Source organism: Chlorocebus sabaeus, chromosome 18, assembly GCF_047675955.1.
Source record: "Chlorocebus sabaeus isolate Y175 chromosome 18, mChlSab1.0.hap1, whole genome shotgun sequence".
Taxonomy (NCBI): domain Eukaryota; kingdom Metazoa; phylum Chordata; class Mammalia; order Primates; family Cercopithecidae; genus Chlorocebus; species Chlorocebus sabaeus.
The window spans coordinates 36,857,568-36,879,152 of record NC_132921.1 but is presented as its reverse complement, the minus strand read 5'-3'; the positions used below and the strand labels follow the sequence as shown (position 1 = coordinate 36,879,152).

The 21,585-nt window shown below is 43.8% G+C and overlaps 1 protein-coding gene across 1 annotated transcript; it reads right to left on the bottom strand.

The window, feature by feature from the left end:
* Window positions 1-3,268: 3,268 nt before the first annotated feature.
* Window positions 3,269-15,767, bottom strand: ATP5F1A (ATP synthase F1 subunit alpha). Its single transcript, XM_007974150.3, has 12 exons — window positions 15,625-15,767; window positions 12,384-12,462; window positions 10,071-10,240; window positions 8,229-8,402; window positions 7,971-8,137; window positions 7,643-7,791; window positions 6,862-7,013; window positions 6,529-6,753; window positions 5,909-6,016; window positions 5,636-5,780; window positions 3,626-3,776; window positions 3,269-3,485 (listed from the first exon to the last, which is right to left on the bottom strand). Exons 1-12 carry the CDS (start codon window positions 15,682-15,684, stop codon window positions 3,404-3,406), a joined length of 1,662 nt encoding a protein of 553 aa, XP_007972341.2. The 5' UTR covers window positions 15,685-15,767; the 3' UTR covers window positions 3,269-3,403.
* Window positions 15,768-21,585: the final 5,818 nt, after the last annotated feature.

Below are 21,585 nucleotides of genomic sequence, written 5' to 3'. Positions count from 1 at the left end.
GGCGTAAACCACTGCACCTGGGCTATCATATTTTTTAAAAATATCACATCGAGGCCAGGCGCAGTGGCTCACATCTGTAATCCCAGCACTTTGGGAGGCCGAGGCGGGTGGTTCATCTGAGGTCAGGAGTTTGAAACCAGCCTGACCAACATGGTGAAACCCTGTCTCTACTAAAAATACAAAACTTGGCCAGGTATGGTGGTGCACACCTATAATCACAGCTACTCAGGAGGCTGAGGTAGGAGAATCGCTTGAACCCAGGAGGCGGAGAAGGTTGCAGTGAGCCAAGATCGTGCCATTACACTCCAGCCTGGGTGACAAAAAGCGAAACTCCGTCTCAAAAAAAAAAAAAAAAAAAATCACATCAGACGGTACAAGTAGTTAACATTTGGAATTTGATTTATAATAGACAAACATGGTTATCTTCATTTGAGAAGTTTATTGAGCATTTACATGCCAGGAGTGGGCTAGGAGATACAGTCAACAAACAATACATATTCCCAGTAATAAATTAATTCCAATCCATTAGCCACTCAAAAGTATTTTTCTCCGTAGTTATCACCACTGACACTAGGTATAAAATGCTCCAACAGGCCGGGCACGCTGGCTCACCCTTGTAATCCCAGCACTTTGGGAGGCCAGTGAATCACCTGAGGTCGGTAGTTTGAGACCAGCCTGACCAACATGGAGAAACCCCATCTCTACTAAAAATACAAAATTAGCCAGGCGTGGTGGCGCACGCCTGTAATCCCAGCTACTTGGGAGCCTGAGGCAGGAGAATCGCTTGAACCCAGGAGGCGGTGGTTGTGGTGGGTCGAGATCGTGCCGCTGCACTCCAGCCTGGGCAACAAGCGTGAAACTCTCCAAAACAAACAGAAAAAACAAAACAAAAAACACCTCGAAATGTGCAGAACCTTCTAACTAAAAGTAACTTCCTTATTCCAGAAAAAGCAAATCAGATCCAGAAGTTATTTCCCGAGTGGACAGCTAGAAAGCAAGAGTCAAGATCAGAAATGACCAATTGCTATCGAGTTCAGTGTTCCTCTAAGTACTGAAAAGGACTTGAGTACTTTAAGGGCTCTCCCTTTCCTACCAAAGATATTGGAACCCATATATGTAAATATATTTTGACTTACTGGAGACAAAGTGATGGATAAAAATGAAGTTTCGGTACAGCAAATCTCCATCAACAAAATTAAATGGCAAGGGAGGGGGAACCCTAGGAAAAATATTTTAGAACATGACCATGCATGATCCCTACAGACAAAAGCCTTTATAAATCCGTCTGGCCAATATGGTGAAACCCTGTCTCTACAAAAAATACAAAAATTAGCAGTGCATGGTGGTGGGTGCCTGTAGTATCAGCTTCTCGGGAGGCTGAGGCAGGAGAATTGCCTGAACCTGGGAGGCAGAGGTTGCAGTGAGCCGAGATCGGGCCACTGCACTCCAGCCTGGGTGACAGAGAGAGACTCCATCTCAAAATAAATTTAAAAAAAAAAAGGTTAACACAGTAAGAATGAGCAAAGGCTATGAAAAATTAAAAGTAAATAAATAAATAAATAAATCAGTAGGCCAGGCGTGATGGCTCACACCTGTAATCCCAGTACTTTGGAAGGCCAAGGCGGGCAGATCACGAAGTCAGGAGCTCAAGAGCAGCCTGGCCAACATGGTGAAACCGTCTCTACTAAAAATACAAAAAATTGCCAGGCGTGGTGGCTCAAGCCTGTAATCCCAGCACTTTGGGAGGCAGAGATGGGCGGATCACGAGGTCAGGAGATCGAGACCATCCTAACATGGACTAACATGGTGAAACCCCGTCTCCATTAAAAAATACAAAAAACTAGCTGGGCGAGGTGGCGGGCGCCTCTAATCCCAGCTACTCGGGAGGCTGAGGCAGGAGAATGGCATAAACCCGGGAGGTGGAGCTTGCAGTGAGCTGAGATCCGGCCACTGCACTCCAGCCTGGGTGACAGAGCGAGACTCCATCTCAAAAAAAAAAAAAAAAAAAAAAAAAAAAATTAGCTGGGTGTATTGGCATGCGCCTGTAATCCCAGAGACTCCAGAGGCTGAGGCAGGAGAATCACTTGAACCCGGGAGGTGGAAGTTGCGGTAAGCTGAGATCACGCCGCTGAGATCGCACCACTGCTCTCCAGCCTAGGCGACAGAGCAAGACTCTCTCAAAAAAATAAATATATAAATCAGTTTAAAAAAAAAAAAAAAAAAAAAACGCAGTAAGGATGAGCAAAGGTTATGAAAAGTTAGTAACAGAATAAATAAAGTAGCTGTTAAAATATTAAAAGATGGTCGGGCGTGGTAGTTCACACCTGTAAATCCCAGCACTTTCGGAGACCAAGGCAGGAGGATCACTTGAGCCCAAGAGTTCATCATCAGCCAACATGGCAAGACCCACTCTCTAGAAAAAATAGAAAAATTGGCTGGGTATGGTGGTATGTGCCTGTAACCCCAGCTACTCAGGAGGCTGAGGTAGAAGAATCGATTGAACCCAGGTGGCAAAAGCTGCAGTGAGCTGAGATCACGCCACTGTACAGCCTGGGTGAGGGATGGAGACCCTGTCTCAAAACAAGAGATACTGCCAAGTTTTCATCATCCTATGCATTCTATCTTCTCAGCTTTTGTTCCCAGCAGATTTTTTCATTTCCCTGGGAATTTTAACTGTCGTATTATTTTCCTGCCTACAGTACCTCTTTATGCAGGTATATCCTCTGGGCAGAGAAGCCAGCTATGCTTTTCGGTATTGTCAGCCTGCCACATACATCAAGTTTAGGAATTTTTCTTAAACACAAAGCATTCTAGAAACTTACAAAGAGCAGCTAGGTGTGGTGGCTCACACTTGTAATCCCAGCACTGTGGGAGGGCAAGGCAGGTGGATCACCTGAGGTCAGGAGTCCGAGACTGGCCTGGCCAACATGGTGAAACCCTGTCTCTACTAAAAATATTTAAAAACTAGCCAGGCATGGTGGCGGGCACCTGTAATCCCAGCTACTTGGGAGGCCGAGGCAGGAGAACTGCTTGAACCCAGGAGATGGAAGTTGCAGTGGGCCGACAGGGTGCCAACTGTACTCCAGCCTTGGTGACAGAGACTCTGTTTCAAAAAAAGAAAAAAGAAAAAAGAAACTTAAAGAGCTCAGCCTTGAATTATCTAGCCCAGTTGACTGTACCAATATTCAAGTAAAATATATCAAGAAGCATGTTTACCAATTTCTCAATTTGATCTTAGTTTTAAAGAACAACAAATGACAGAAACAACTACACATTATGGAACCTTTATTTTTCATGTGATTTCTGTACATAAGGAGTATGAGAGTAACCCTTTTACAAATGGAACTAATTTACTAGAACAATGGCAAAATTGAACTGGTATTTGATGTGAATCCACAGGAGTTTAAGCTTCAAATCCAGCCAAGAACTTTGTTACAATCTCTTTCAGCTTTGCATCTGACTCTTCTGAGATCTTTCCATCAGCCCTATTTGGAAATAAAAGTAGGTCATAAGTTGTGACCTGGACAAAATTTTAATGACTAGCCTAACTACAGATTTGAAAATAATTTTAACTTTATATCTTAAACATAACTTTACAAAAACAGGCCAACAATTGCATTCATACCTGATAGTACCCAACAGGGCTTGGTGCTGGCTGATAACATGAGACAAGAAAGCATTCTCAAACTTTGTAATCTTGCTGGGCTCCAGTTTATCAAGATAGCCCCTTACACCCGCATAGATAACAGCCACTTGTTCTTCAATAGCCATGGGAGCTGGAAAGATACAAAAAGAATGCCAAGTGAGTTGCTCAAAGAAATGAATGCCATGTTACCAAAGTCAGGAAAACTTACTTTTTCTCCAATTCCGAACATGTGCCTGGAAATTATCTATTCTTCACAATCTCAGTGACCGAGAGCTCCACTTAATAATCCTTCCTCCCTCCCCCGACAGAAAAGTTATTTCTTATATTTTCAAGGCTTGAAGTATAATCTTTCAGTATAGTCCGTAAGCACTGTTTATAATCTGACAGTATTAATACTGTTTTGGGTATAAATATTTTGCTGAAATCACTTGACAAAATAAAAACATATTCTTTCTTTTAAACCTGCCAAATTACACATTCATATAGCCAAGTGGGGGAGGGGAATCTAACAGGCCTTAATTCCTGAAAGGGAGACATTATACTTCAGTTTTCCTGGTTGTGAAGCCCCTATCATTTACATTCAAATAACAGTAAGAAATGTAGTTTGGGCCCGGTGCGGTAACTCACACCCGTAATCACAGCACTTTGGGAATCTGAGGTGGGTGGATCACTTAAGGTCAGGGGTTCGAGACCAGCCTGGCCAAAACAGTAAAGGTTTTACCATTTCTACTAAAAACATACTCCAGCCTGGGTGACAAAGGGAGACTCTGTATAAAAGAAAGGAAGGAAGGAAGGAAGGAAGGAAGGAAGGGAGGGAGGGAGGGAGGGAGGGAGGGAGGGAGGGAGGGAGGGAGGGAGGGAGGGAGGGAGGGAGGGAGGGAGGGAGTGAGTGAGTGAGTGAGTGAGTGAGTTAGTTAGTTTGGGGCTGGGAATGGTGGCTCACGCCTGTAATACCAGTACTTTGGGAGGTGGGAAGATGTCATGAGGTCAGGAGTTCAAGACCAGCCTAGGCAACATAGTGAGACCTTGTCTCTAACAAAATATTTAAAAATTAGCCAGACATGGTAGTGCATGCCCGTAGTCCTAGCTACTCAGGAAGCTAAGGCTGCAGGACTGCATGAGCCCAGGAGTTCAAGGCTGCAGTAAGCTATGATGGCACCAATGCACTCAACCCTGGGTGACACAACAAGACACTGTCTCTGTTTAAAAAACAAGGCTGGGCGCGGTGGCTCACGCCTGTAATCCCAGCACTTTGGGAGGCCGAGGCGGACGGATCACGAGGTCAGGAGATTGAGACCATCCTGGCTAACACGGTGAAACTCCATCTCTACTAAAAATACAAAAAATTAGCTGGGCGTGGTGGTGGACACCTGTAGTCCCAGCTACTCGGGAGGCTGAGGCAGGAGAATGGCATGAATCCAGGAGGCGGAGTTTGCAGTGAGCAGAGACCGTGCCACTGTACTCCAGCCTGGGCGACACAGCAAGACTCCGTCTCAAAAAAAAAAAAAAAAAAAAAAATACAGGGCCGCGCACGGTGGCTCACGCCTGTAATCCCAGCACTTTGGGACGCTGAGACAGGGTAGATTGCCTGAAGTCAGGAATTCAAGACCAGCCTGGCCAACATGGTAAAACCCCGTATCTACTAAAAATACAAAAATTAGCCAGGCTTGGTGGCTCATGCCTGTAATCCGAGCTACTTGGGAGGCTGAGGCAGGAGAATCGCGTGAATCCGGGAGGTGGAGGTTGCAGTGAGCCAAGGTCGCACCATTGCATTCCAGCCTGGGCCACAAGAATGAAACTTCGCCTCAAAAAAAAAAAAAAAAAATCAAAAATCAAAAAACAAATGTAGTTTAAGTAAAAGTGCCTTTGATGAAAGGTAACAGGTAACAACACATAGTACAGGCTGTGATACGTGATGTAGCTCTGTGGGCCTGGGAAGACCTTGATACACAATAGGAACCTGACCAAACGAAGAAAAGAACAACTCACAATACTGTCCTTGCTTCAGCAACTCAGTTAGACGCACACCACGACTCAAAAGTTGTTGAGTGGCAGCATCGAGGTCAGAACCAAACTGGGCAAAAGCAGCAACCTCACGATACTGAGCCAATTCCAGCTTCATGGTACCTGCCACCTGAAATACAGAAATTACTGTACTGTAACTCAGTGACACAGAGCACTATACAAATATAGTTAACATATGAATACTTTAAGATGCTAATCTAATGATAGCCCCCTTCCTGCCAAGTGAGGCAAAATTACCTGCTTCATAGCCCTGGTTTGGGCAGCAGATCCAACACGAGACACAGACAGACCAACGTTAATGGCAGGGCGGATACCTTTGTAGAACAATTCTGTTTCCAAGAAGATCTATAAGGTAAAGAAATACGCATGCTAGCAAGCTTTAAGTAAGAAATCAGCTATCTTCAAATCTGTCATTATGCCAAAAAGCTGAAACTCAAAACCTAACAATGCAAAGCGTCAGTCCCCCAATCTTTCATGACCTGAACAGACCTGTATGTTTTATTGCTGCAATTAGGAGATGTGCATGAGATGAGAAAAAAACATAATAGTCAACATCTTTATACTGAAATATATACAAATGAAGATATAATTTCTATTTGATTCAAAATTATCTAAAAAGGAGAACAGTAGTGGTTAAAAATGAAACAAGAATGAAACACACTACTCTATGAAATAACTGGGTGACAGATATGTTGGGTTTCACCATGCCATTCTGCTAACTTTTCTATGTATTTGAAATGTTCCATAATAAAAAGTAAAATGCATTTAGCAAATCAGTTAATATACCATTAGTCTAAACCAATGCCTTAGAATTATCCAAATCTTTTTTTACATTTATTTTAATCATAATATAATACCTGTCCATCAGTGATGGAAATGACATTTGTTGGAATGTAAGCAGACACATCACCAGCCTGTGTTTCTATGACTGGCAAAGCAGTCAAGGAGCCACCACCAAAAGCATCGTTCATTTTGGCTGCTCTCTCCAGCAATCGGGAGTGTAGGTAGAACACATCACCAGGATAGGCCTCACGACCAGGGGGACGGCGCAGCAACAGAGACATCTGACGGTAAGCAACAGCCTATGGTACAGAATAGGTTTGTGAAGTTGACCTATTAAATAGAAGTTGCTTATGTGAACTTTCACTGCAGTACAAATAAGTAGATTCTAAAAATATATTTCCTTTGACCTGTTTGGATAAGTCGTCATAGATGATCAAAGCATGTTTGCCATTGTCTCTAAAATACTCTCCCATGGAACAGCCAGAGTAAGGAGCCAGGTACTGAAGTGGGGCAGCATCCGAGGCTGTAGCTGACACCACAATGGTGTACTTCATGGCATCTGAGGAGAAAATACATTTTATGTTTTACAATGTTATCAATATTGTGATTTTAAATTGGAGGCTACTACAAAAATTACCCAAGTGCCAGAAGTATTTACTATTAAGAGTTAATCAGGCTGGGCGCGGTGGCTCACGCCTGTAATCCCAGCACTTTGGGAGGCCAAGGCGGGTGATCATCTGAGGTCAAGAGCTCGAGACCAGCCTGACCAATATGAGGAAACTCCGTCTCCACTAAAATTACAAAAGTTAGCCGGGCGTGGTGGCATGCGCCTGTAATCCCAGCTACTCGGGAGGCTGAGACAGGAGAATCTCTTGAACCCGGGAGGCAGAGGTTGCGGTGACCTGAGATCGTGCCATCGCACTCCAGTCTGGGCAACAAGAGTGAAACTCTGTCTCAAACAAACAAACAAAAAAGAGTTAATTAGAATCAAACAGCTTCCACTTTAAAGAAACCAACAAAACCTTTAAATGTGTTAGTGTTTTATATTATTTTACTTACTGATTTGTAGTTAAAAGTTCAGGTCATTAGGGAATAATTAAAATATGTCTTCATTAAGGAGAAGCTATTCTACAATTAGCAGTAATAGCACTTGAGATAATAGCAACGGGACTAAATTTCTTTTACTACCTGCATCTGTAAGTCTCTTCACCAACTGGGCAACAGTGGATCTCTTTTGACCAATAGCAACATAGATACAGTACAGCTTCTTCTTTTCATCAGATCCATCATTGAAACGTTTCTGGTTAATGATTGTGTCAATAGCAATTGAGGTTTTCCTTTAAAAAGATAAAGTAAACATAAATCTTCCAAAACTTAAAAGGTAAAATTTTACTACTATTAATCCTCATATTACATTCTAATGTCCCCATTACCATTTACCATTCCAAGACTAAAATGTAATCCTTCCATTGAGCAAATTTTAGTTAGCACTTTTAATATGCTTTTGAGTCTTTACCCAGTCTGTCGGTCACCAATAATCAGCTCACGCTGACCACGACCAATTGGCACCAAGCTATCCACAGCCTTAATGCCAGTCTGCATTGGTTCCCGCACTGAAATTCGAGGAATGATACCGGGGGCTTTCAGACCAACTCGCCTACGGGTCTTGGAACCAATTGGACCCTGTTAAAAAAATGAAAAGAAAAACCCTAAGCATAATCAGTTCTGATGTTTGTTAAAAGCTGCAACTATATCTAATCAACATTAAACCTACCTTTCCATCAATAGCATTACCAAGAGCATCAACTACACGACCCAACAGCTCCTCACCAACTGGAACGTCCACAATGGCTCCTGTCCTCTTCACTATATCTCCTTCCTTAATCAGTTTATCATTTCCAAACACGACAACACCAACATTGTCAGGTTCCAAGTTCAAGGACATACCCTGCACAAAAGACACAACTGAACATCAACGAAGCTGAATGGGCACTCTTCCCCATACACCAATACTACCTAAGAAAATAGCCGGGGGGCGGGGGGAGAAGCAGTATTGTCCTTTTCACCTGGTTTATTCTTTAGTACTTTTCCAACTAAATAACCCTCTCTGATTAAGACTTTTAAAATAGCAACATATTCCCTTGAATAATCTTAGGACAGCACGTTGATAAGCCTAATATGCTATCATATCCTCAAATAATTGTTACAGAAGCAAAGAAATTGGACAGGTTAATAAGCTTTTTCCACTGCATTTTCTTTGGCAATGACTCTTGGGCTGGGTGATCAGTATGAAATAAAGTGATGGAAATCTTAAGACAAATGTGATTATCATCTTTTTTATGTGTGAGAAGCTCCATAAACAGTTTCAAAAATTAACTAATCAAAACCTGTACTCTTTGGGTTAGTAGAAAGTGAAATTAAAAGCTACCTAACTGAAACCAATCAAATACAAATTTTTTATAACCTAACAGCACCAAATCACCTCTCATCATTATAACTATATTTTAGATCCTTAAATCATGTCTGAAACAAAAAGGCTATTCCAGGAATAGTCTGGTCAGTAACGAAAACTCTGGAGAAGTACTTGGAGTATCATGGAATATTATTACAGGTCCAAAAACTGTAATCTACATCTCTGATGTTCAATACAGCATCCACTAACCACATGTGGCTATTTAAATTTGTCAAATTTAAAAGATGAAAAATTCAATTCCTGTCACACTAGATATATTTTACATGATTAATAGTGATAGTAGGTACCATATTAAACAGATGTATTCTCATCACTGCAGAATACTATGTATGTCCAATACTATTGGACAGTATTGTTCTAGACACTCGGATTTTAAAAGCTAAAAGGGGAACTCGGAATTAATTTGTTTCGACCTCACCTTTCAAAGATAAATACTGTATACTGAAGATGTTAAACTGGCCAATGTCTTACAGCTCATGATAACTTTGGGCTCTGTAATTAAGTCTTCCACATCAAGTGGCTCTTTTTCCATAGTAGACATTAGCAAGAGTATCAAGACTATCTTTTCCCATATCTGTGTGCCTACTAGACAGTTCTACTCTCTAGTTTATCCAGATGTCATCCTCTGCTTTCCCTAACTCCTACAACTTATGTCTCATACCACTGACAGATGAGACTCAACCCAACAGAAAGTAGACTTACATCATTAGAGAGCTTCTGATAGCTACACCAAAACTCACCTTTGAACAATAGGTCTACTCACTAGAAATACAAAGTCACGGACTTCCAACTTTCCACCAGAAAAATTCTGTTGAAGTTATCAAATGCTTTGCTTTTGTATAAAATAATCTTAACAGCAAGAAAGAACAGACTTGAACTTCTTGGATGTGCAGTTAAAGTTTACTCAATTTTATATTTTGGAGCCAGTGGCTACAAGATATGTATAAATCAGTCCCTAGAATAAAAAATAAACCTGGCAAATTCAAACCCTTAAGTTTATTCTCTTTACGATATATGATAATAACAAGAAAAAAAATCTGAGGCAAATTGAGACAAAGTTTTTTAAAAATCTGACACAATCTCTGATTCACTAAATGAATAACTGAGAAGACTTAGATACCAAAATCTTATTTTATAATTTACCTTTAAGCCTGAAGAAAACTCTACCATTTCTTCTGCCTGAACATTCCTCAGCCCATGTACACGGGCAATACCATCACCAATACTTAAGACACGCCCAGTTTCTTCAAGATCAACAGAGGTATCAGCTCCAAGAATACGCTCTTCAAGAATAGAGGACATCTCAGCAGTCCCTATGGAAGACAATTCAATTCAATTACAAAAATTATCTGGGCCAGGCGCGGTGGCTCACACCTGTAATCCCAGCACTTTGGGAGGCTGAGGCGGGCGGATCACCTGGTCAATCTCAAAAAAACAAAAATAAAAAATAAAAACCAACTGTGTGTCTTCAACACTTTAACAAAGTGTGTCTTTCTCTTTCAAGGCACACAGGGTAGTATAGGTGGTATTCTTCATCTTAGCATATAGGGGTCAGGTGCAGTTGCTCATGCCAGTAATACCAGCGCTTTGGGAGGCAGGCAGACCACTTGAGGCCAAGAGTTCGAGACCAGCCTGGCCAACATAGCAAAATCCCATCTCTACTTAAAAAAAAAAAAAAATTAGCCAGCTGTGGTGGTGCATGCTTGTAATACCAGCTACTCGCGAGGCTGAGGCAGGAGAGAATCACTTGAACTCAGGAGGCGGCGGTTCCAGTGAACCAAGACTACGCCACTGCACTCCAGTCTGGGTAACAGAGCAAAACTCTGTCTCAAAACAAAACAAAACAAACAAACAAAAATATCCCAGCACTTTGGGAGGCCAAGGTGGACAGATCACCTGAGGTCAGGGCTTTGAGACCAGCCAGGCCAACATGGTGAAACTCTCTACTAAAAATACAAAAATTAGCCGGGTATGCTAGTGCGCGCCTGTAATCCCCGCCACTAGGGAGGCTGAAGCAGGAGAATCACTTGAACCAGGGAGGTGGAGGTTGCAGTGAGCCAAGATCCCACAACTGCACTCCAGCCTGGGCAACAGAGTCTCAAAAAAAAAAAAAAAAAAAAAAAAAGGAGGCCAGGCACGGTGCCTCACACCTGTAATCACACCACTTTGGAAGGCCAAGGCAGGCAGATCACCTGAAGTCAGGAGTTCGAGACCAGCCTGGCCAACATGGTGAAACTCCGTCTCTACTAAAAATACAAAAATTAGCGGAGTGTGGTGGCAGGCACCTATAATCCCAGCTACTCAGGAGACTGAGGCAGGAGAATCACTCCAACCTGGGAGGCAGAGGTTACAGTGAGCCCAGATAGTGCCAATGCACTCCAGCCTAGACAACAAGAGCAAAACTCCATCTCAAAAAAAAAAAAAGAAAAACATCTATATGCTGAGTGTGTGTACACATACACGTATACACACACTCACACACACATATATATTTAACCTTTATTTTGAAAGTCCATATACTCATCTCCAAAGAAATTCCCCAACCTATAATGTCTTCCTATGCTCACCTCCCCATTTCCCTACCACATCTGTAACGTGCAAGTTCACAGATTGCCAAATATCTAGCAGCTACTGCCTTTGAAAAATAAAACCTATCATTAAGAACTTACATGTTTTCTGGCACAAGTATATATATGTAACAAACCTGCACGTTATGCACATGTACCCTAGAACTTAAAAGTATAATTAAAAAAAAAAATAACAAAAAAAAAAGAAGTTACATGTTTTCTAACACTTTTTCAAAGAGGAAAAAAGAAGTCTTTCACAGGTCAGAAAGATTTCATTACCTAGTATATGGTCCTTCCGTTTCTACCCAAGGGCCATTATCAGAACAAAGAAGCTGTACTAACATCAAAAGAAAAACATGTAACTGTAGTTCATTTGATTATAACAAGAGAACCACGGGCCGGGCGCGGTGGCTCAAGCCTGTAATCCCAGCACTTTGGGAGGCCGAGACGGGCGGATCACGAGGTCAGGAGATCGAGTCCATCCTGGCTAACACGGTGAAACCCCGTCTCTACTAAAAAATACAAAAAAATAGCCGGGTGAGGTGGTGGGCGCCTGTAGTCCCAGCTACTCCAGAGGCTGAGGCAGGAGAATGGCGTAAACCCGGGAGGCGGAGCTTGCAGTGAGCCGAGATCCGGCCACTGCACTCCAGCCCGGGCGACAGAGCGAGACTCCGTCTCCAAAAAAAAAAAAAAAAAGAGACCCACGACAGGGCTAAATGGCACATAATGGTTTAAGAACCTGAGAGTGTATACAAACTAAAGAAAAAACTAACAAATGAAAAACAACCCACAACAGTTACATGATGTATGTAATTTTGATCTTCATCTAGTGTGATAATTTGTATCTTCATCTAGTAAGTGCAGGGTAGACTGAGAAATAGTGACTTACCAGTCTTCTGAAGATGAGTGTTAGAGGCATGGAGGTTCCTTGCAGCAATGAAAGATGAGCCCAAAGCATTTCTGGAGACCTAGTGCAAAAGTATTCTTAAAAATTTGAATTTTAACAAACTCTTTATAAAACTGACAAGCTTAAACAAATGCCAGCTTAGTGTGATCAAAGTACTGGTGAAAATACTTATTATATATAAAGCATTTTGTTTAAAATGTTAAATGAAATAAAGTACCTTTTGATATATGTGAAAATCTTTTATACAGCTCCTAGTACACAGTAAACACTCACATATTTTTAAAATGCAATCTGTATTTTATTACTATTTTTTTGAGACGGCACACTGCATCCTCCACCTCCTGGGCTCAAGCAATTCTCCTGCCTCAGCCTCCCGAGCATCTGGGATTACAGGCGTGCACCACCACCAGCCGTTCCATTTTTTATATTTTTGGTAGAGATGGGGTTTCACCATACTGGCCAGGCTGGTCTCCAACTCCTGACCTCCAGTGATCTACCCGCCTCAGCCTCCCAAAGTGCTGGGATTACAGGCGTGAGCCACCCCTGACTTATTTTTATTTTTTGGGACAGGGTCTCAGTCTGTCACCCAGGCTGGAGTGCAATGGTGCAATCACGGCTCACTACAGCCTTGACTTCCTGGGCTCAGGTGATCCCACCTCAGCCTTCCCAGAAGGTGGGACCACAGGAGACCACTACCTGGCCAGGCTAATTTTTCTATTTATCTTTTTTTGTAGAGACAGGATTTTACTGTGTTGCCCAGACTGTACAATAAATATATATATATAAAAAATATATAAATCTATATAATATATAGATTTAAAATACATAAATATATATATACATAGTATAAATATATATAAAAATACATATATATAAAATATATAGATATAAAATACATATATAGTATACAAAAATATATATAAAAATACATATATATTATATATAAACATATATATAATATATATATAAATATACACACACGCACACACATATATACACATACACATAATTTTTTCCCCCCCGCCAGACGGAGACTCACCCTGTCACTCAAGCTGGAGTGCAGTGGCAAGATCTCTGCTCACTGCAACCTCCACCTCCCAGGTTCAAGGGATTCTCGTGCCTCAAGCCTCCTGAGTAGCTGGGACTACCAGTGACCACCACGATGCCCTGTTAATTTTTGTATTTTTAGTAGAGACAGGGTTTCGCCAGGTTGGCCAGGCTGATCTCAAACTCCTGACCTCAGGTGATCCACCCACCTTGGCCTACCAAAGTGCTGGAATTACAGGCCTGAGCCACCGTGCCTGGCCTGGCAGTATTTTAAAAAGCAACTGTTGGCAGGGCGCGGTGGCTCACGCCTGTAATCCCAGCACTTTGAGAGGCCACCAAGGTGAGTGGATCACCTAAGGTTGGGAGTTCGAGACCAGCCTGACCAACATGGAGAAACTCCGTCTCCACTAGAAATACAAAATTAGGTGGGCGTGGTGACACATGCCTGCAATCCCAGCCACTCAGGAGGCTGAGGCAGGAGAATCGCTTGAACCTAGGAGGCGGAGGTTGCAGTGAGCCGAGATCGCGAGATGTCCCAGCCTGGGCCACAAGAGGAAAACTCCGTCTCAAAGAAGAAAAAAAAAAAGCAACTGTTAACAAAACATAAGTGTCTTTCCCTTTAAAGATACTCAATTTTTATTATTTTGACTTTAGATGTCAATGTATTTCCAATTTTACTTTAAAAAAAAAAAAAACACACACAACAACAAGCGACCAGGCACGATGGCTCACGCCTGTAATCCCAGCACTTTAGAAGGCCGAGGCAGGCGGATCACCTGAGGTAAGGAGTTCAAGACCAGCCTGGCCAACATGGTGAAACCCCGTCTCTACGAAAAAATACAAAAAGTAGCAGGGCATGACGGCGGGTGCCTGCAATTCCAGCTACTCGGGAGGCTGAGGCGGGAGAATCGCCTGAACCCGGGAGGCGCGGGTTGCAGTGAGCCAAGATCACGCCATTGCACAGCAGCCTGGGTGACTGAGGGACACTCCGTCTCAAAAAAAAAAAAAAAAAAAAAAAAGCAAATAAAAACCTAATAAATGCTAGAGTTAGATTAGAAACTAAGAGTTATGGGATGCGGACTTATTTTACTCTCTCAACAAATCCTGCAGCCACCTGGAACTTCCTTTTGTTTCTTTCCTTCAAGTTTTAAGGCTGCGACTGGTTACTGTCAATTCTGAAGCTACTACCTTCCATAGGAGCCAGATGAAAACCGTTAAAAATGCTTTTTTGTTAACAGAAAACCATGATGCTACCAGCAGTTGTTAAGGTAGCAAAACAGCCAACATGTTTATTTCAACTTTCAAATTCAGATTACTTTTAAAACAAAAAAAAAGTGTCAGCGTCAAAGCGTTTACACTGAAATGTTAATTTCAAGGGAAACAACCAAGGGCATTAACTCTTACAGCCATTTTCCAACCTTGTTCTCTTTTACTTGAATTCTCAATCACTAAAAATTACTCAAAACCAGGTGGAAAACTCTAGGACAAATTATTTAAACACGTTCAAGTGCCACAAAGCGCACACTCTTGCCGGAGAGACAATTTAGAAACCAGCTTCACTGCTGCCACAGTGCTGGCCACATGAAATGGTTCTTTGCACCTGCACGATGTTTTCACGATCGTTTCGTATTCAGCAATAAGAGAAAGCCTACTTAAGTATTCCAAACACCACTTCCATTTATTCTTTTCCTCTAAACTGAGCTCCAGGCAGAGGTGAAATGCTGCTGACCTTCACACAATGTCAGACTTCCATGACTAGCTTTAGCAAGAGCTGACAGTAGTTTCCTGACCTTCAGCAGGACGCGACCCTAAGAATCCGCCGAGAGGAACCTCACCGATTCGGAAAAGGCCTCGGAGAGCTAGCGCCCAAGCCCTGACCTTCACCCAAGACCCCACTTCTCGGGCCGCTCTCAGTCAAAGACAGGAATCTTGAGGCCTTCTATCTGGACACCGTCGAGTTCACTGTCTGCCCTGTACCATTCTGCCTCACTCTGCGCAGGCAGCGAGCAAAAGGGGACCTCTGTCGCCCGCTCTGCACAGCCCCAAAGCCACGGGTGCAAGATGGCGGCATCCGCCACAGCCCCTCGCCCTCCTGCAGAAAGAGCGCCCGAGCCGGCGCACCACCACCCTGCAGCCCCGCCCGGCCGCCTCCACCATGCCGGCCCTCGGTGCTCACCAGTCCGGCCCGCCGAGGGAGGGCGCGGACCACGGCCGCAGCAACGCGTACGGACAGCATCTTTGCAGTTTCTCCGCAGGCGTTACCTCTGCAGCCGCAGCCTCCGGACTGACTGGGACAAAATGGCCGAGCCGCAAAGAAGGTCAAGACAGCCGGCCCACCTGACCCGGAAGTACTGCCCCTCGCGTTCACCACCGCTCCCCCCCGCCCCCCGGGGCCAGTCTGCATTTTTTGGCAGGTTACTTATTTTTTAAGTAACATTTTTAAGTTTCAACCTCAAAATGAATGATTAGATATATTCCAGCTTTGTCCTGGCATTCGTTATACATTTATTTTTGTCTTTTGGGTCGACCTTGTGGTTGCCCCAGGTGACCGCGTGGGTAGCGGAACCTGCTAAGCAGCAGTTCCCAGGCCCCATCCGGTGCTAGATGATGAGGGCCTCACCCCGTCTGGGGCCGGGCAGTCTTGAGGACCAGGGCCATTAATAGTGTCGGTAGTGTTAGACCGCGGTTTAGCACGAGTAGCAACAGTGAACAGCTAAACCCCGGGACTGGCCACCAGTGGGGCGTCTCCCATAGAGCCCTTTAATCTGCAGGTCGCTAGCCCCACCTCAGACCCTCTGAGTAGAAAATTTAGGGCAATCTTTATTTTTAACAAACACCTGCACTGTTCCAGGTGATCCGATCTGCACTCAGGTTAAAGATTCCCAGGTTTTTTAGATTCATTCTAAAAGAATCCTGTCAGTGAATTAGAGCAAACTGTTTAAAAATCCTGATAACTGGGGGAGGGAGAGCATCAAGATAAATAGCTAATACATGCGGAGCTTAATACCTAGGTGATGGGATGATAGGTGCAGCAAACCACCATGGCACACGTTTACCTATGTAACAAATCTGCACGTCCTGCTCATGTATCCCAGAACTTAAAAAAAAAAAAATCGCAAGGAGGCCTAGTACAGCAATTGCCAGTCCTACTGAGAATTGTCCAGAATCAGAAGTCTTACACCAGGACAGGACAAGGACTCACTTTTTCCTCTGCCAACATCTAGTTTCATGCCATTGGGGACTCTACTTCTTCATTTGGACTAAAAGGGAGATGATGAAAAAATGCTTTCTATGCTTACCCTGATGGGCTTTATTTTTTCTCCACAGAATTACTATACTGAGATTTTTGTGATATATGCAGGATTTGTGTGTATATGTGATGCTGGTTATGTCATAGTGGAGACTTATTAACGTTGCCTTCACTTTTCTATTTTTTCATTTATTTTATTTTATTTAAGACGGCCTCTCTGTTGCCCAGGATAGAATGCAGTGGGTTTATCGCCATTCATTGCAGCCTCGAACTCCTGGGCTCAAGCAGTCCTCCGACCTCAGCCTTCCAAGTAGCTGGGACCACAGTGGTGCACCACCACACCTGGCTAATTTTTTTGTAAAGCCAGCAGGGGGTGGGGGTGTCTCACTATGTTGCCCAGGCTGGTCTCAAACTCCTGGCTTCAAGTGATCCTCCCTTCTGAGCTTCCCAAAGTGCTGGGATTACAGGCGTGAGCCACCACGCCTGGTCCACTTTTCACTGTTTGGAGAAGCATTTTCAGCTCCATCCCCCAAATCCTGGCTTACACCTAAAACCTGAATTTGGGTGAGGCAAATGAATATCCGGGCTACAAGGGTCATCTCCTGAAACATGGCTTGTAAGCATGTAATTGGCCATCCTTTTCTCTGGTATTCTACTAACTTTTCAAGGTAAGCTATGGGGAAATAGAGCAACAATTCTCCTGGGAATCAGGGGTAGGAAAAGGCTGTCCAAGTTGGGCGCGGTGGCTCACACCTGTAATTCCAGCACTTTGGGAGGCCAAGGTGGGTGGATCACCTGAGGTCAGGGCTTTGAGACCAGCCTGGCCAACATGGTGAAACCCCATCTCTACTGAAAATAGAAAAATTAGTCAGGTGTGGAGGTGGGCACCTGTAATCCCAGCTACTGGGGAGGCTGAGGCAGGAGAATTACTTGAACCCAGGAGGCGGAGGTTGCAGTGAGCCAAGATCGCACCGCTGTCCTCCAGCCTGGGCAATAAGAGTGAGACTCCATCTTAAAAAAAAAAGAAAGAAAGATAGAAAAAGGCTATCCAAGTAAAATAAAATACAGAGACGAATTCTCCAAATTTAAAATATTTAGGAAGCAATAATTGCCATTCAGGGCATACACACAAACAGGGTGGTCTTTGGTATGTCAGAAGAACAAAGAGATGGTTAGAGGTTTTATTTTTGCAAAAGAGAAATGTAGCCAGAAACAGTGGCTCATGCCTGTAATCCCAACATGTTGGGAAGCAAAGATGAGTAGTTAACTTGAGCCCAGGAGTTTGGGGCTGCAGTGAGCTGTGATCACACCAGTACACTCCAGCCTGGGCAACAAAGCAAGACCCTATATCAAAACAAAAAAACAAAAAAAAGAGAACTGTTACATATTGCTCTTTAAGAAAGTTCATTGTCACTAGTAAGGTTTTGGGGAGCTGGCAAGTTTTGATTGGCAAGTGATGGCAACTAGGTAAAACAATTCTTAGAGTCACTGCAGGTTGTTTTAGCAGTTAATTAGATAAAACCGGTTTAGGTTACAGCAGGCAGTTTCAGCAGTCAAGCTTGCAGATAATTACATTTTTGGAGCAATGTTATGTGCCCTGAGTACTTTTTTTCCCTTTACCTCTCGAAACTGTTTTAGTTGGGGATGACAAGAATGACCCAATCAACTTTCACAAGCTAACAGGAAAAAATATAGTTTATAAAAACAACAAGGTTGGGCGTGGTGGCTCACACGTTATCCTAGCATGTTGGGAGGCCGAGGCGGGCAGATCGCCTGAGGTCAGGAGTTCAAGACAAGCCTGGCCAACATGGCAAAACCCCGTCTCTACTGCAAATTCAAAAATTAGCTGTGGGTGGTGGCGCACGCCTGTAACCCCAGCTACTCGGGAGGCTGAGGAAGGAGAATCGCTTGAACCCGGGAGGTGGAGGTTGCGGTGAGCCAGGTGGAGGTTGCAGTGAGCCGAGATTGTGTCATTGCACTTCAGCATGCACGATGGGAGTGAGACTCCATCTCAAGACAACAACAACAACAACAACATTAGCCGGCATGGTGGCTCACACCTGTAATCCCAGCACTTTGGGAGGCTGAGGCAGGTTGATCACTTGAAGTCAGGAGTTCAAGACCAGTCTGGTCAACATAGCGAGATCCCCGCACCCCCTGCCCCGTCTTTACTAAAAATACAAACATTAGCTGGGCATGGTGGCACATGCCTGTAATCCCAGCTATTTAGGAGGCTGAGGCATGAGAATCACTTAAACCTGGGAGGTGGCGCTTGCAGTGATCACTGCACTCCAGCCTGGACAACACAGTGAGATTCTGTCTCAAAAAAAAAAAAAAATACAGGGATATTTTGTAAAATTTGTAGTGATAAAAGTGGACACAAGACATAAAGATAACTTTTTTTTGCCCCATACTGAAGGGCTGCACCAGTTTATCTGAAATTTGGTTACAGAGCAGAGATATATTTAGTTTTTGTTTTGTTTTGTTTTTTGTTTTGAGGCAGGTTCTCACTTTGTTGCCCAGGCTGGAGTGCAGTGTCTCGATCTCTACTCACTGCAAACTCTACCTCCAGGGTTCAAGTGATTCTCTTGCCTCAGCCTCCCGAGTAGCTGGGATTACAGGCATGTGCCAACGTGCCTGGCTAATTTTTGTATTTTTAGTAGAGATGGGGTTTTGCCATGTTGGCCAGGCTGGTCTTGAACTCCTGACCTCAGGTGATCACCCGCCTCAGCCTCCCAAAATGCTGAGAATATAGGCATGAGGCACTACGCCCAGCCAGAGCAGAGATATATTTGAAGCAAAAAGAATAAGCAACACAGGTTGGGTGTGGCGCCTCATGCCTATCATCCCAGCACTTTGAGAGGCCCAAATGGGAGCATCACTTGAGGCCAGGAGTTCAAAAACAGCCTGGCCAACATAGCGAGACCTTCTTTCTACAAAAAAATACAAAAAGTTAGCTGGTGCACACATGTAGTCCCAGCTACCCAGGAGGCTGACGCGGGAGGATTGCTTGAGCCCAGGAGTTCAAGGTTGCAGTGAACTATGATCACCACTGTACTCCAGCCTGGGCGAAAGAGCAAGACCCTGTCTCTAAAAATAAAATAAAATAAATAATAAGTAAGCTTGGCTTGCTAGTAAGTTTCCTTTGAAAATAAAATCATTTTAGGCTAAGCGCGTTGGCTCACACCTGTAATCCCAGCACTTTGAGAGGCTGAGGCAGGCATATCACTTGAGGTCAGGAGTTTGAGACCAGCCTGGTCAACATGGTGAAACCCCCCGCTCTACTAAAAATAAAAAAATTGGCCATGCGTGCTAGTGCAAGCCTGTAATCCCAACTACTAGAGGGGCTGAGACAGGAGAATTGCTTGAACTCGGGGGGCGGAGGTCGCAGTGAGCCAAGATCATGCCACTGTGCTCCAGCCTGGGTGACGGAGAAAGACTCTATCTCAAAAAGAAAAGAAAATGCCATGTGCGGTGGCTTACTCCTGTAATCCCAGCACTTTTTTGGGAGGCCGAGGAGGGTGGATCACGAGGTTGGGAGTTCAAGACTAGCCTGGCCAATGTGGTGAAACCCCATCTCTACTAAAAATACAAAAATTAGCCAGGCGTAGTAGCACTCGCCTGTAGTCCCAGCTACTTGGGAGGCTGAGACAGAAGAATCGCTTGAACCCAGAAGGCAGAGGTTGCAGTGAGCCGAGATCGTGCCACTGCACTCCAGCCTGGGCGACACAGCAAGACTCCATCTCCAAAATAAAAAAAAAAAAAAAGAAAATTATTTTAAATATGCAAATGACTTAGGAGGAAGATATTTGGTGCTAAACCTGATCCACAATTTGATATTAAACCACACTTGACAGAAAGTTGAGTATATGATCCTTCCTTTAGCTATCCTCTTTTCCTACCCAATAGGAGTACCCAATAGGAGGTTGCTGATGGCAGTGTGGAGACTGAAACACTCAAATGGAGCCAGAACGTTTCGGTCACCTTCCAAGTCTACTACCTAATATTGATCAAGTCATTTAATCCTTGTGTATATGTTTTATGTAAAAATGGGTAAAATAATACGTGTCCATTTATTTTACAGAGACCCTGTAAGAATGAAACAAAAATATAAAAACATATTAAAAAGTTACCTTGCTATATAAATATATATGAAGAACCTCTCATGCTGTTTAAATACAGGGTGATGGAGGGAGGAGAGAGACTTAGGGAAGGCAAGAAATGAACTGAACAATGGCTGAGCAGCAGTGACAGTACCAGCAGATCGACGCGCTAACAAACATTTTCCTGGCCGGGCGCGGTGGCTCACGCCTGTAATCCCAGCACTTTGGGAGGCTGAGGCGGGCGGATAGCCTGAGGTCGGGGGTTCGAGACCAGCTTGGCCAGCATGGCCCGTCGCTACTAAAAATACAAAAATTAGCCGGGCGTGGTGGCACATGCCTGTAATCCCAGCAGCTACTCGGGAAGCTGAGGCAGGAGAATCGCTTGAACCTGGGAGGCAGCGGAGATCGCGCCATTGCACTCCAGCCTGGGCAACACAGCGAGACGCCGTCTCAAAAAAAAAAAAAAAAAAAATTCCGTAGTTCTTAGGTAGGGGGAACTAACGGACCAGGTTAAGATTGCCGCAGCTCATATTGCCAAGGTAGAATATAAATTCTAAATGGATGCAATCAATGTGGAAGAAACACAAACATCTTGCTAACCAAGAACCAAACGTTTCAAGTACTTTTTTAAACGACAAGTGATTCAAGCGAGACATAAAAATAAAAGAAAGAAAAAACAACCTGGTTCTAGGCTGCTCTATTTCTCGTAGTGGAGATTATACCGCGGAAGGCGGGAAGAGCTGGGAAGTGGCAAGGAAGCCAGGCTTGCGATGCCAGAGCCTTG

Excerpts from the sequence above, each read along its gene's own strand:
- ATP5F1A (XM_007974150.3), bottom strand. The coding sequence starts at position 15,684 with ATGCTGTCCGTACGCGTTGCTGCGGCCGTGGTCCGCGCCCTCCCTCGG. Across the intron at positions 6,017-6,528 it reads TTTCCATCACTGATGGACAG|ATCTTCTTGGAAACAGAATT; the intron begins GTATTATATTAT and ends TTTACCTTATAG. Across the intron at positions 5,781-5,908 it reads AAACCAGGGCTATGAAGCAG|GTGGCAGGTACCATGAAGCT; the intron begins GTAATTTTGCCT and ends TCTGTATTTCAG.